The 15,297-nt window shown below is 39.4% G+C and overlaps 1 protein-coding gene across 2 annotated transcripts in view; it reads right to left on the reverse strand.

Annotated features, from left to right (window-relative positions):
* Positions 1 to 405: 405 nt before the first annotated feature.
* The window catches only part of CDK19 (cyclin dependent kinase 19), a 122,814-nt gene continuing 107,922 nt past the window's right edge, over positions 406 to 15,297 (reverse strand). For both annotated transcript variants that reach the window (XM_064707886.1, XM_064707887.1), the window contains 4 exons: positions 14,219 to 14,316; positions 12,656 to 12,734; positions 7,433 to 7,699; positions 406 to 4,628 (listed from right to left, as the gene is read on the reverse strand). In XM_064707886.1, coding sequence (XP_064563956.1) covers positions 4,497 to 4,628; positions 7,433 to 7,699; positions 12,656 to 12,734; positions 14,219 to 14,316 — 576 coding nt within the window. In that variant the 3' untranslated portion in view covers positions 406 to 4,496. The remainder of the gene's footprint in view (positions 4,629 to 7,432; positions 7,700 to 12,655; positions 12,735 to 14,218; positions 14,317 to 15,297) is intronic.

A 15,297-nucleotide genomic window follows, 5' to 3' on the forward strand; every position in this document is an offset into this window, starting at 1 on the left:
CAGAAGGAGAAAGCAGGAAAGCCTTTATTTCCAGAACAGAGTAAACCAGCTTTCTTTTTCAGAAGATGCATCTACAGGATTGTCATGCAAGTAATAATGAATCTCAACGAGTGCCATCAGTGTGGCATACCCGCACACTTACAGGCAGAGAGCAAAACCTAAGAGAACACTATCCCATCCTGCTTTCCATAAGGCTTCATTCTATTTTGATAGACATAGCTGTGAATATCCTCGTGGGCATTTTAAAAACTGTAATTTCAGCTCTGAGGTTTTGCAAGCTTTGTTTTCTGTGGTGCATGATATCATAAACATCCTGAATATAATTACAATTGCAATTTTGTGGGCTGTATTTTCCCTACTGGTAGCCCGAAGTTGACGTTTATAAAAACTTTTCTGCACACTTACTTGATTTGAACTTTTTATTATTATTACAAATGTATATTATTTTATTAAAAAAATTCACACTGAAGCAAAGTCAATTCCATTTCATTACAACCAAGAATATAAAATAAATGCAATGAACTCATAGCTTAGTTTTAACAGTCATTTCAAGAGTGACATCAGGACAACTTAAAAGCAGTAAACTCTCAACTCTAGAATGAGAAACAAGTATTTTGCTTTGTGGTTTTGGTAGCCCATTGGCATGGGCACTACTGAATGCGGCCACCACAGATCTAGAGCAGGAAAGTTTTGTGGCAGCACCAGGCGCATACACAGTAATTTCTAATGGAAACTACAAAAATGAAAGATGCGTGCATGAAATTATTAGGAAAAAAAATAACTGAGTAGAGACAGGCACACTTCCACAAATAGTAAACATGGGAATATACAACTAGAACAATTTGAAAAGTTACTACCTTACATATATAAAAAGTTCTTTAAATTGCTGTTAAAAAGGACACGTTCTGCCCAGATTTTGTGTAATACTTTTTAGTGTCTACACAAGACAAATTTTTAAAAAAATTAAATAGCATTAATTTACTACTAAATATTTAGGAGATAACAGTGCATTAAGGACTTTTTTCATATTGTAATACACATCGCTCCTGTCTGGCGACATTTTTAGAAGATTACGTATGGCCTTATGTACAATACATTTATTTAATCCTAAAACAATTCTTTACTTAATGGTGTTAAAGTACCATTCCTGAAGATTATGAAGGGGAACTAAGCTTATTATGCTTATATAAAATATCATACATATTTGAACACTTCTAGCTTCCCGCCACCCCTCCCGCTACGAATGCACTTCCCTCCCCCTCCCCAGATACAGTGTCACAGATACAGTGCAGGAATCGCAGCTTTCCCTATATTTTTCCTTCATTGTGCAGTTTGTGCTACATAAACTTCACCAACGTGGACCAGGCTGCTCATCCCATTAATTTCCCACGTGTTTGTTTCCTCCGAGCCACAACGCGAAAAGCTGTGCTCAGCAGCCTGTTCTCCCACCAGGATGGAGAAGACAGCTCTGTGCCTCTCAATACAGGTGTGAAACACTTTGCTGAAGGTCTACAGGTTATGGGCAGAGACAGAGCTGAGTAATAAAGAAACTGCACAGGCAAAAAAAAACCCCATAAAAATAACATGGTCCTGGTTTCCCACGACAAACTGCACAATTCACTTCTGAAAGCGGAGAGATTTTACCTCATGGGATAACCCCTAGGCAGCAAGGCTTCTTCCAATATGACTGCTACCAACCCTGGCAGCATGCATCAAGCTCCCAAGAAAAGGCAAATTATTTCACCCCAGTGAAGAAACTACAAGAGTGTGCAGAGCCTACATTTTGCAGCCAGTGCTGTTGCTTTTATTCCCTCTCCTCCCAGCTGTGAATTTTGGAGGAACAGAGGAAGACAGCTCAGTTTCACCTGTGCGCATAAAAGCTAGAGAGAGGAGTGGCATGTGGTCATCTATCAACCCAACCAGGACAAGAAATGCAAGTGCAGCTGAGAGAGGTTGTGGCAGTCACTCTAGAAGCTGGAAGTTCACTCAATTAAAGCACCTTACATTGCTGTGAAGTTTCACACTCTACATACAGATTAATCTACACCATGATTTTGCCTTATTGGCACAAGAGCCCACCTTAATTAACCAATGGTCCCCTGCCACCTCCTGATCTTGTATGAATTTTGATGATTAGCTGCAGGTCCCAGCAGGGAAAAGAAATGCTAGATAATTGTAGTAGAAAAGACAAAGTAATTTTGAGAGAACAGAAGGATGAAAAGAACACGAGGGGACAAAAATCACTCTGCCATAAGTTAATTTCCAGAAATGTGACATTCAAATCGCAGAAGCATAAAAGAAGCATTGGCCAAATACCCATTTGATCAAAAGTACCTCATCTTAACATCAGTAAGGGGGGAGACAGAAAGAATGTCACCCCACAGTCACTGAAATAAAGGAACAATTAAAACCTGTCCTTTCAGAGCACTACAGTAGGTATAAAATGTAGCATTTCAAGGGTTATACACTGAAAGTATCCTTTGGGAGATTATTTTTCCCCAGAAATAATTTTTCCCTTCAATTGCTTCATTTAGTTTTTCACCACCTTCTTATCCATTTGATGACAAAAGCAGGTTTTAGCTGCTTTTCTGGAGTAGCTGGGTGTTGTCAAAATCACATGATGGTAGGTATTGCCAAAGCAAGCCAACTGCTCACACAAAGCAGGAAAAAAGCACGAGTTTGAGGAGGAAGGGGGCACTAAAGATGACTGGGAGATCAAACCAGTAGAACATATATGTGATGAAAAGCATTCTCCTCAGAGCAAACAGATTTACTCATCTTGCTACATCTGATCACAACTTCAGTGTGAATGTGCACAGCTACACCTTTTTTGTGTGTGGGCACAGGACAGGGAAGAGAACACTCTGCAGTATAAAAACCGTTACCACTGACCATTTACACCTGAACTCCTGTCACCTCTTCTCTGGACACCAGCTGCAGAAGCTCTCTGATGTTACACTGCCAGTAGCTCTCTAAATGCATTCCTCCAGGTTTTCTGCCACAAGAGCCAGCCTTATTTCTGAAGGCTGAAGCAAAAACGAAGCTGTCCCAAATTACATGTTGTGTCTCTCTGAATAACTGTGGTTCCAGAAGTTGGACAATAATCCTCTGATTATGCTTCTGAACTCTTGCTTAATTACTAGGGATTTTCTGCCAGCTACCCATCCACTTACAGTCCCTTAGGCACAATCAAAACATGTTTGCTCTAGGGAAAAAGAAACATTTCAGTGCAATCAAGCGCATCTGGTGTAACTAATCTGGTTAATCACAGCAATGCGAGGGACACAGAATATGCATTATAAACAAGAAAAAGGAACAATTTTCAACATGCTTTTCAAACTGCACAATAATTTCTCTTAATTATAAATTCCAAAATAAAATGATTAAATGCATTTGTTTTTGCAAGTCTTAGTACTTCTGTCACCTTTAAATTTTGAGAACTGACTCAGGAATGTGAAAGAAAGCTAAATTTATAGAACTCTCACACACATTAATAAGCTACTTTGCAGAAATACAGAAAAAGCCCATCATCCACATAACTACTGAGGCTTGAGGGCAGTAAATACATTTTCCTGACTATTTTGGTGTCCAGCCTGGGAAGACATTCCATTCTTCTGTTCCAACAGATCCTGAAAGCATCTCCTTTTCATGTGACTGTCCTGGTTTCATTTAAAGTAATGCTTAATTTAAAACTAGTCAGAGCATGATCACTGTGATTTCAAGAATTCAATGTGAATGAGTTAAGAAATATCAGCAATCTTCTGTATGGTGTTCAGTCCAGTAGCATGAAGCATATCTGTCGCTGCAGAGACTTGGGTGGGGTTTTTTTTTCTTTTTTTCATTTTTCTTTTTTCATTTTATTAATTTTTAAAATTTTTTATTTTTAATACTTTGCCTGAAAACTAGACTAATAAAAACAGAATAGTAAAATACTCTGGAACAGTAAAATTTAGCTGTTCTTGACATCCATGAGCAAAACAGTAATATCCTGTGAAAATAACATAGTGCTTTAAAAAGGTGCAATATACCTGTATAGCTAAACTGGTTCGCCTAGTATAAAACTAACTATATACAAGCTTGAAAGCCTGGGAGTTCAAGATTTTAAAACTTTAAAATCCCATCAAAGAAATTGAAAAGACAGATTTATGGCAATCACTACAGCATAAGGAAGGTGCACCAGGAATCCTTCAAAATTCCAAAGGTTAAAGAAGTTAAGTGCTGGGTTCAGATCAGAAGGGTTCATTAGAGTAACCACAATGGAGCACATGCAAGGGCAGGAAGGAAGGAAAACTTCACAAGAATCTCCTTTATGGCAATAAAGGGATGGGGAAGGGATGGGGGAAGTCTTCAGTGAGTGAAGTTTTCCTTTTATCATCATGAATTTTAATTCTGCATCATAGTTTGTATTTTTGGTCTTCTCGTCGTTATGAACTTCATATTGCTGGAGTCTTCTGGCTTCTAGTCCATTCCTTTCTGAGTGCAGCCTGGCAGGCCCCTCAGTACCTGTGAGACTGATGAGATTGGTGATACTGAGAGCTCTGCTGAGACGATGTGGAATAGCCCATTGTACTCTGGGACTGAGAAGATCCCTGAATGTTGCTTTGGTAACTCAGGCGTGAGCTGGAGTGCTGCAGGAAAAAAAGAGAGGGATCAAAGGAATGATCATCACAGGTCCAGCCTGCTAGGACCATGCAGCTCAGGAAATTTTTAACCTCTCTGGTGCTCATTAAAATATGATTTTTGGGGAAACTGACTAAATAGTGCTACTTTTTAGGGTCCCATAAAAGCCTACTCATCATTCTGATCTGCAATCAGCTTTAACACAGGACACAGAATCTACAAAAACCCTTGGAGACACCTAAAAGTACAGCATGTACACACCCATTTTCTAAAGAAAAAATACACAAGAGACAAAGAGAGCAGACTCCCTTTCAAAATTCATCTGTTTCTTAAACTTATATCTATCATTATTGTAAATGCTATTAATTCAAATGCTGTTAATGCTAAGGCTACAAACATCCGTCTCAAGATAGGCAATACTAAGTGTTATAAACATTTTATTCTTTTCTGAGAAAAAGGCAACCATGACTACTACTCAATTTATCTAAATGAAAAGTTGTCCATTAAGATTAAAAAATATAATATTAAGTGAGTCTTTTAACCTGCTACCTAACTACTGCAAACAAGGACAACTGCTTAAAAATGGGTATGGGTGTGTACATAACCTAACATTCATTTTTCTGAGTATTTTTTTTCCCCTCCACAGTTTGGGACTGTCAGCTTAGTGGACTCCAACCTCAGCAAGACAAATTTGTGGATCTTGCAGTCTCCAGCCTGCTGAATTTGCCCTTTCATTATCATAACCATTTCCCATCCAGAATTAATTGTGAGCTGCCCAATAATGCAAGATGCAAAATCACTTGGCATGAGAAGTACTGCTCAATGGACAGGAGACTGTCCAGCAAGGCAAACCCCACCACAATCCCATGATAAGGCTGGTTGTGTTACACAGTGTCTGAAACATGAAATTTTTCTCAAAATTCTAGGAAGTTTTTCAATTTCTAATGGAAAAAAAAAGAATTGTGATAAATTCTGTGATTTTACAGGTGCTCTTTCTAGATGAAAAGCACCAGCTGACCATGGCAAGCAAAATACCCAAGGTCACATAAGGAAAGCTCAGTAAAATTCAACAAAGAGCTTTGCACTGTCATTTGTGGAAACAACAGATACTGAGGTTGGTGAATGACAAAAAAACTTCAACAGAGACTTCAGACCACAAGCTAAATGAAACTCAAAGCAAAGAGAATCTTCCAAATATGATAAAATGGAGTAAAATTACTGCCTTAAGACTACAAGAATGCTTTAACTTGCCCATGCTTATTTTTGTTTCACATAGGAGAACTTGTTTTTAATAAAGTCAGACTTGGACAAGTTGCAGACATTCCTTTCTGGAACAGAAGATAGTCAGCTAGAAGTTAAAGGCAGATAGCCAAACACAAGTGTAAAAATGGATAATCAGCCCATACAATTTAGTGCATGACATAAAAGAAACATACAGATGATGATTTTGAAGCCTGTGCTGTTAAAGTTTAGAAGGAAAGCGTCACAGAGGGCAAAAAAAAATCTGAAAAAAAGAATACTTAGACTACTAGCAACTTGTAAGAGGGAAGTTTGCCAACAATTCGGAGAACTGGATAAGAATTCTATGATGGATATCATCAAATGCAGCACACCAGTCCTCAAAGTATAGACCAAACCAGACCAGCCATAAATACTGTGCAGTCAGACAGATGTACTGACCAGTCCAGGCCTCAAGCCTGTCTGGAACTTTTCAAAAAAGAAACCTAGTTGTCTTTCCCCTTAAATTGCCCTCAATGCCTTCATGACAATTTGTAACTAAAGGAGTTAAACAAAAATGGGAGAAATATGTCTGGCACTGAGTAATCAATTGTCTGTGGAGAAGATCTGGAGGGCTAAGTCAAGACAACTGTAGAGCTGGTGTCTTAAACCCTACTTATTTTAACTTTAAAGCAGCCTGAAAAGACCATTCTCCAAAGCCCTCTTGGAGGCTAGGAGCCAACAGAATCCCTAGCATAATTTAAAATTTACCCTTAATATCTAATCTTTTTTTTTTCTTTCAACTAATTACTGCTCCAGCAAGTATAAACCTTGAAGTACTGAAGATCCAGGAAAGTTCAATGCTTTCTATATTTAATGTAAGTAACTTTTTCAGTGGAAAATATAATTCTAGTAATCAAAGACAAGTATGCTAATTCAAAAAACATTCAGTGACAGTGCTTTTCCTAATTAATGCCACTGTACCAGAAAACATGAAATCTGTTCTACTTTGGTCACATTAGAAACAGTGCATGTCTTTGTGCCCTAGTCTGGCATGAATCAAATGGATGAATTAAACCAAATTGTCATTCCTGTGCTTACATGCATGTTTTTTTCTTTAACATTAGAAGTAGTCTTAGAAAGGTACCAGAATAAACTACAGAACCACTTCATACATGTGACAATAGGAGGAATGAAATGGGAGAGCCTGGTTCAAACTTTGTTCCTTCTTCTCAGGATTGTCTCACATCTGTGCCTCACATGGGATTTATTATTGCCAAGACTCAAGTATACTGAACTTGATGCAATGCAGCATTTACATCCACTGGCTTCAGCAAGATTACTCTAAAATATAAAGTTAAGCAAATATTTAGGTGATTCCTGGAGTGGACTAGTCCTCAACACTTTACAGGGTGCAGTACAACTCAAACTGGTATTCTATTGAAAATTACTAATCACAGAACAAAACCTCAGCATGCCTCAGGTTACATCAAAAATTCATTGAAACGCAATCTGTTCTCGCAGCAGGGAAGGGGGGAAAATGCCATTTTGGCCCTCAGCCCTATAGCATCGGAAGCAACATTTCCAGAGGTACCTGATAATCTGAAGGCATGACAGGCCCGCCTGAGTTAGCGCCTGAAGGCCCTATGCGTGGTTTCTTGTTGGGAGGCACCTGGCTGAGGCCGGAGTCCTGGCTGTGCTGGAGCCCCGCGCCCGCGCCCCCCGCGGCCGCGCCGGCGCCCGCCGCCGTCCCGTTGGTCTGGCTGCTGCTCTGCTGCTGCGGCTGCGGCTGCTGCGGCGCCGCCTGCGCCTGCTGCTGAGGTGCTGCTTGCTGCTGATGCTGATTCTGCTGCTGCTGATTCTGAGGGAAGAAGCCACACAACACGGTCACTTGCTGTGAGCTGGGTTTGTGAGCTTCATGGAGCTGCCAACCCCCTGCCACCGAGGGGCAGACAGACCCTCATGTGATGGGAAAACACAGCAAGGCTGAGTGCTGGGAGAAGTTCACCCCCAGTACAGATCTGCAGACCTGTGGGGTGTCCAACTTGTGATCATTTTGCTTTTTTAATGAAACGAGCTGGACTTAAACTGGAAAGACATTTGAGTGCCTCCTACAGCTACCCAGGTGTCCTGGGTTGCAAGATGTGGGTGGGGTTGTATATTCTGTTATCTTCTGTTAATTGTGCAGTTTATCTCTTTCACAACCAATCTTCCCTCTGGGGAGACATCTGCTGTCAATGGGCCATTGAGCCTCACTGATGAAATTACATCATCCCATTGTGTGATGCTCCGCACAGGAGGAGGAGCCAAGCAATCCTACCCGGATAGAATCTGTGGTTTGGAACACCATAGGCAGCCTTTTCCACTGGATTCCAAGAGGAGCAGCTTTCTTCTCCACTGGATTCCCAGAGGAAGATCAGGCCCATCTACACTACCACTGAATGTTCAGAGGAAAACTACACCCTTCTACAGGATCACTGTTTCAGCAGAACCACACCTGTCACTGCAAGAGAGCTGCAGCCACCATTTAGTCAGACTGCTACCAACACCATGACCAACAGGGTGTCAGGTCATATTCTAACTCTGTCAGTGTTGGGTTTTTTTTGTTTGTACTATTGCATTTGTACTTTTATTTTTCCTAGTAAAGAACTGTTATTCCTATTCCCATATCTGCCTGAGAGCCTCTTCATTTCAAAAATTTCAATTATAATAATTCAGAGGGAGGGAGTTTACATTTTCCATGTCAAGGAAGGCCCCTGCCTCCATTAGTGGACATTTGTCTTTTTCAAACCAAGATACCAAGTGCTCAAAGAGGATAAAAGGAACCTTTTATAAAGCAGTAATCACCTAATGAAATAAATCAAAGCACCCAGAATTCCACTAGTGCTCAATGGCAGACATGGGGAACCCAGAATAAGTTGTTCTAAGTGGTTCAATGGCCTTGTTCACACAGAATCAAAACCACATTTCAAACTTTCACTTTTCACCTGAAGAAGGCTGACAGCATTACTGCCAGAAAGGTAAGCACATTGAGACCGAAGGAATTTTATCATATCTTCCTGGTTGCAAGGAAATTCTGTGGCAAAACCAGAAATAGGTTTCATTACCATTTTCATTTCCCATGCTTTTAAGCACCTTGTAAAGAGTGCTGTACTGGGAAGAGGGCCCAGCACAGTGCACAACATATAGGGTCAGAAAATCTTACTGAAATAGCAGAAAAGTGAAAATAAACCAGAAATTTTGAAGACAAAAGAGGAGGAAACCACTGAAAGAAGAATCTGACAAGGGAAGGAGGAGACTAGCAAAGGAAGAGAAGCCAGATAATTAAGATGACACTGGTTCCTAGAAGGAAAATAAACAGAGAAAAGTGTTACAGAAGGGAAAAAAAGGTTGAGAGGAAAAACGCAAGAACAAAAGATATTGAGAGCTCTTCTGGCTTCAGAAAGCTACAGACTAAAAGGAGTATTTGAGGAAGTGGAGGGAAGGTCAGAAAATGAAGTGAGTGCAACTCTGTCCTCCATGGTTGCAGTTCTGGGAAAGATGTCACTTGCTCATCATGACAAAAACCTTCAACTGACATGGACTGAATTAAAAAACCTTGCTATCTTTCCCCAAACATACTGTAGGGAACATTCCAGGATAGGTTTGGGTTTTTTTCTGTAGAATATCTGCTTATATAATGACCAAAGTTTTAGTATGGCAGCCTTTTAATTAAAACCTTACTTTATTAGTTTCTCAGAAATTATGACAGCCAGTTGCCACCAGCAGAAAATTCTTAATGTCCCCTTCATCTTGAGGCTTTTAGTTACCTCAGATAAATGACATAAAAGATCTGCATCTATGCCATTCATCACAATAGTCTCCCAAGATACATTCCAACAAAATTTGCAGTGATGTGTTCATTTAAGACTATAAAGAAGACTTGCATCTTCAAGGACTTAAGAGATGGCCTGAAATTCCATTTCACATTTAGCAGAACCCATAATGTATCCTCCTGCATGTAGTCTTCAAATCCCACCTCACTCCAATTCTACTTTCTGGCAGATTTAGACCTCAGTAATCTAAAAAGTTAATGAAACTAGCTTGTAAAAAAAAAAGCTATCAAGAAGCAATTTATTTTTAATACTGGTTTTAGCTTCACTTACGCAAACAAAACACCAATAACTAAGGTATATTTGTGTTACAGTTCTGAAATTTGTGTATTCATAGGAGTGTTTGGATGCAAGTAAGTTAGTTACTATTGGGTGTGGCATTCACATTCTCTGAACAGAGAGAGACAATTTTCTCTCTCAGGGTTTTTTCCTGGAGAAGCACAGAGAGAAGAGAAACAATTCTTATCTCTACTTGCTGCTCCTGTTGTTTTGCACATGTGGAATGTTTTGGGAAGATTGTTTACCTGAAGTGATTTGTCAATTGGATTCTGCTGAGGATTGTTTTGTTTCCTTGGCCAATTGGCTCAAAGCTGCATCCTGGCTGTCCCAAGACAGTCACAAGTTTTCTTTAGTATTCTTTAGTATTCTTTGTAGTATAGTTATAGTATAGTATAATGTAATATAATATAGTTTAATAAAGCAATTGTTCAGCCTTCTGAATCAATGGAGTCAGATGCCAATAATTCCCTGAGTCAGGGGTGCCCTGTTTTTGATAATTGTATGAGCTAAAAAACTTCAAATTTTTAATGTGTAAACAGATATTGAAGGGACTCTCACAATTAAAGGCAAGAGCTTGTTGTAGGTCCCAGGTTTTGTGCTTCAGATTTTAGCACAAAATTTAGTTGACTAGCTGGAAATTGCTCTTGTGTGGAACTACTACTGCTACTGCCTGGCTAGAGACTGACCTGCCCTGTCAGTCTCCAGCTGGGGCCTGGCTGCACCACCTAACTGCACAAAAAATGGCTTTTTTGACAAGCAACAACCTCATCCTCAGGTCAGTCTGGTTCATGGCAGTTCCTAAATGACTAAACTCATGAAAGGTCTACACTTAGCAACTCATTGCCATATGTCACCTCTCAGGCATAAATTACCAAAACGAAATTTCAGTCCTACCTAGAAACAAACCTAGCAGAAACTTGCCTAACAGAATTTAAATGATTAAAAAAAAAAATTCACTTTGTTTTACAAACTCTCATTTTAGTCTTGCTAACTAACAATTAACCATTTTGAAGAACGGATGCTTATGCTAAATGTTATTTAATTCAGATCTAAGTTCCAAATAAACAGAGACAACTTCTCCAGGTTTCCAAATGATTGTACAGATATTTTCAGTTTTAAAAACAAACCAGTAACAAACCAGTCTAAAAAAAAAAACCTTTCATTTACAATAATATCATAAAGCAACAAAACATGGAACAGATTCAACTTTCAGAATAGCCTTTACCTCCACATTTTCTACACTGAGTAATCTACATTTCTACATTCAATGAGTAATGTGGGACTTGTATTACCTAAATGGTTTAAGAAAAAGTTTGATTTGGAGTGCATATAAATACCTGACTGTCCTCAACAATCTCAAAGATCATTTATATATTGGCTGTTTTAAATATAAACATGCCATTGTCATCATCCCTGCAACATTCCCAGGGAAAAGACAGATATTTCCTTTCAAGTACACTGACTTAAATATAAAAAAGCCAGAGTAATTTTAATTCATAAGCTTTCTTATGTTTTTTGAGGCTGTGAGAGCTGAAGCAAAACTAGTAACTAAATTACAATAAAATTAGTATCATGAATTTAATTTTATTTTTGTTCAGGGGTCTGTTTCCTCCTCTGGAAAAAACCATCTGGACACAAAAATCATGGATACTAACACTTGTTCCCAGTAAAGAAGAATCTGCAATATCAGTTTTGAAAACAAAATACAGGTTTAAACTCAGCTAGTCATGCTACGTAGAAAATTGAAAACAGAATATTCATGTCCTCAAATGGTTTCTCTGAAAGACAACAGCTCTTCTCACATAGTTCTCAGATAACTACAGTTCAAGACTGTTCTCTTCACATTTGGTTAGCTATACATCACTGTTGGTGCCTCACTGTACCCTGTTCCCTGAAAATAACACGCTGTTTCCTACACTGTGGCACCATTGTCCGGCCTTTCCAGCGCTATGGGACAATGGCTGTGGTCACAAAGCACAGCTGAGCTACACACACCAAGTAGAGCAGATTATGTTGCAAACACCCCAGAATTTATTATGCACACAAACAAGTTCTCGCTCATGTCTATGAGGCTATGGAAAAGAGAATATTCAGAGCAGATTGTTGCTACCAGAACAGTTCAGAATCCTTATTACTTCTTTGTGTGAGGGCCCTTAGAACACGATCAGGAAACTGCATGCAGATGGATGAAATGTTCTGATGTAGTGCCAGAAGCAGGCTGCCACTATTTATTTGAGACCCCGACAGCCATCTACATTCAAATGGCTGGATGGATGCCAGTCATACAATGAAAATGCCATTCTTTTCATGTGCTCACAACGAATTTTCTTCATGTGATGCTGCAGGAGGCAGCAAGGTCTTCTTGGAACACAGCAGCTGAGAGCAGGCTGCAGCTGACCAACAGCCCATCCAGCTCATTCCCCACAGGTCAGGGCAAACCGTGCTGGTGATACTACCTGAGACACCCCGAGGCATCTGAAACTCTTCAACTGTCTGAGAAGCAGTTTTAATAGAGCTTTGCCTGGGAAACACATTTTTGTTAATTCTTCATGTTTCATTTTTGGTTAACTCTTCATGTTTCATTAGTTTTCATTTGGAACCATGATGCTTTCTTATTGCATACTTGAAAGTAAAAAAGCCCCAACCAAACAAGAAGTTTACTATACCTTATCCCCTTTCTCTTCAGGTTCATCTTCATTGAGGAATTCTCTTTTCGGATATGGAATCTGGCAGCCAGCAAACACACTGAAACACAGTAAACAGTCCACAAATATGTACACATGGCATACATTTACTTAATACTGTGTTAAGAACAAGTGCGTACAACACAACTTCATTTCTTGTATTTGACAAATCTTGTTTCCACAAGTGAGTGGCAGTGTGAGCACCCAAAGTAGGTGTTGATTGTAATGTCAGATCTCTTTGCTGTTGGCACAGGGCTGTCATTTAGAAATCATGGCATGGTTGAACATGTCCAAATGCCAGAACGACCACTTGTTGATCCAGATGGTAAAATGAACAAACACAGTGTCAGAGGTTCCACAACACCCAGTTGGAACATGCATGGCTCACTGAATGAAGGGACTGATCCAAAGAGTATTAGTGTCTTATGAGCCTGCCTTGGCTTACAACAGGCTTCAATATGTTTGCCAATCACACTGCAGAGTTACTTTCCCTAAGCTTCTCAGGTCTTGTTTAGGAAAAAAAGATCACTTTAAAATTCATCTGACCAATGGAATTTGGAACATTCCTTAATGTTTATGGCAGAGAGCTTACCATAATGTTATCCTGTAATCCATGAGGAGCTACAATTCTCCACAGGATAGCATCAGATAAACACTAAGCAGAGAATTACTGGTAGATCTTGACCAGTATCAGTTTCTCTACATTCCTGTGCCAACATTCAGAATACAATCAACATGATGTGGTTTTTAAAAGGGTGTAAACAGTTCTTAAACTTGTTGCTACACAGTGTTTCATTTTTTCAAACAGAAAAAGAAATTTTAAAATGCCAACTAGTATCAACTAGACTCCTTTTTTATTTCAGTGACTGTTCCCTCCTTTTTGGTGTTGCCTGCTAGTTGAGGAGAGAGTGAAAGCAAAGGCAGAAGTCCACCTGCATCAAGTTCATACAGATCATAACACCATGCACCACCATGCTTCTGAAAACTGGGAAGAGAAACTGACAAAGTCTGCCAGCTGGAACTGAGTATGTCATCTGAACTTTTCATGACAACAAAATCTCTTCTCAAGCCTTCTGAACAAGGGATTTGTGGGATTTTAGGCAGTCATTTATCTCTTCACTTTTCTCATACTGTTACCCTGTGAAAAGAGGGCATGGGAATGGGCTGTAGGTGAGAGAACTGTCCCACTCCTAGGGAGAGGCACAGTCAACCAGGCAATGGAGACCAGTGCTCTGTGAGGCTGTGAGAGGCAGAGATTGATTCACTAAATGCTGCAGTAATGTTGTAACTCTGGCTTTGGTAGTGTGTTCTGAATGACAACACTACTGTGGTACTGGGTTATTTTTCATGACCACTCAGTTCTGACACCAGTACATACAGACACTTCTGTACTACACTTGTAGTTTTTACTGAGCATGGCTGAGCTGTTACTTCCTGTGTATATAGGTAGGTATATGTGAATTTTTCAGCTGTCATGTCATTCCAGAGATTAGCATATAGCAGAAAGGAGTAACTCCAGATGTTCACAGAAGAAGGAATACATACTCTGATGTAGGCAGAGGATCCTCTTGAAAGTAGGGGTCCTGCAAAGCCTGCTCTGAGGTAATTCTCTTTGTAGGGTCCATAGTAAGAAGCTTCTGAAGCTGCAAAGCATAACAATAAAAATAGCAAAAAGCTTATCAAACTATAATTTTTCAAACTATGACTTGTATGTCTTGGATTGTGGATTACGAAACTATTTCTGGCTTGTCCAGACAAGCCTAAGTTAGCATTGCTTGTTCAGTGAAGTTCCCAAGAACTACAGTGCACATCCATCCAAGTACTGTGGTTGTGAAGTACTTCTCACGTAATAAACAGTTAAGTGTAGCAGTATTAATTGCTCAGGCTGAACCACTGCACTAAAAGCAATGCTAAATTCAGCTATTACAGGTTGATAAAACATTATTTCTAAATAATAGCTTTTTGTTGTGGTACATGTATAGCTTTTACACTGTTCTACACTGCTGACACAAAAGGAAAAAAAGTGTTAGAATGGACTGAACACGACTGATAGCTTTAGGGAGGGAAACAATAAATCTTCATTTCTTGCACTGGCAACATTCCAGAATCAGAGCACTTCGCTACCCATGCAGCTCCCAAACCCACTCTAATTGGTACGAAAATGAGAAGGAACAGACCCTTCCTAGTAACCTTTCTTCCTTGCTAGGGGGAAAACAAGCACAAATTTATTAGCTAGAATTCTTCTGACTGCAGCAGGCTATGAAAGAGGATTATAATATATTAGTAGTATAAAATAGGAATTATAGACATATCACATCATTTAAAATAGTTACTTATTTACCACATTCTGATAAACTTACAGCAGGAAATTTGGGTGCTCACATTATACAGCATCCTGCTCTCACACAATACTCTTTCAATTCAAGCCAGTAGTGAAAATAAATTTCCTTCTGTAAAGGACATCTCAGCTCAAACTCTCTTTCAGGTCTCCAACAAAAACTGCCTGGATATTTAACAAAAGAATGTGATTTTGGCATGAGTATTTGGGGCTTTTTATTCCAATAAATTAAAAACCTGACATACAATTCTCTATTCTATATATAGATGTGACAGTAAACAGCCTC

This window comes from Zonotrichia leucophrys, chromosome 3 (assembly GCF_028769735.1).
Source record: "Zonotrichia leucophrys gambelii isolate GWCS_2022_RI chromosome 3, RI_Zleu_2.0, whole genome shotgun sequence".
NCBI lineage: Eukaryota > Metazoa > Chordata > Aves > Passeriformes > Passerellidae > Zonotrichia > Zonotrichia leucophrys.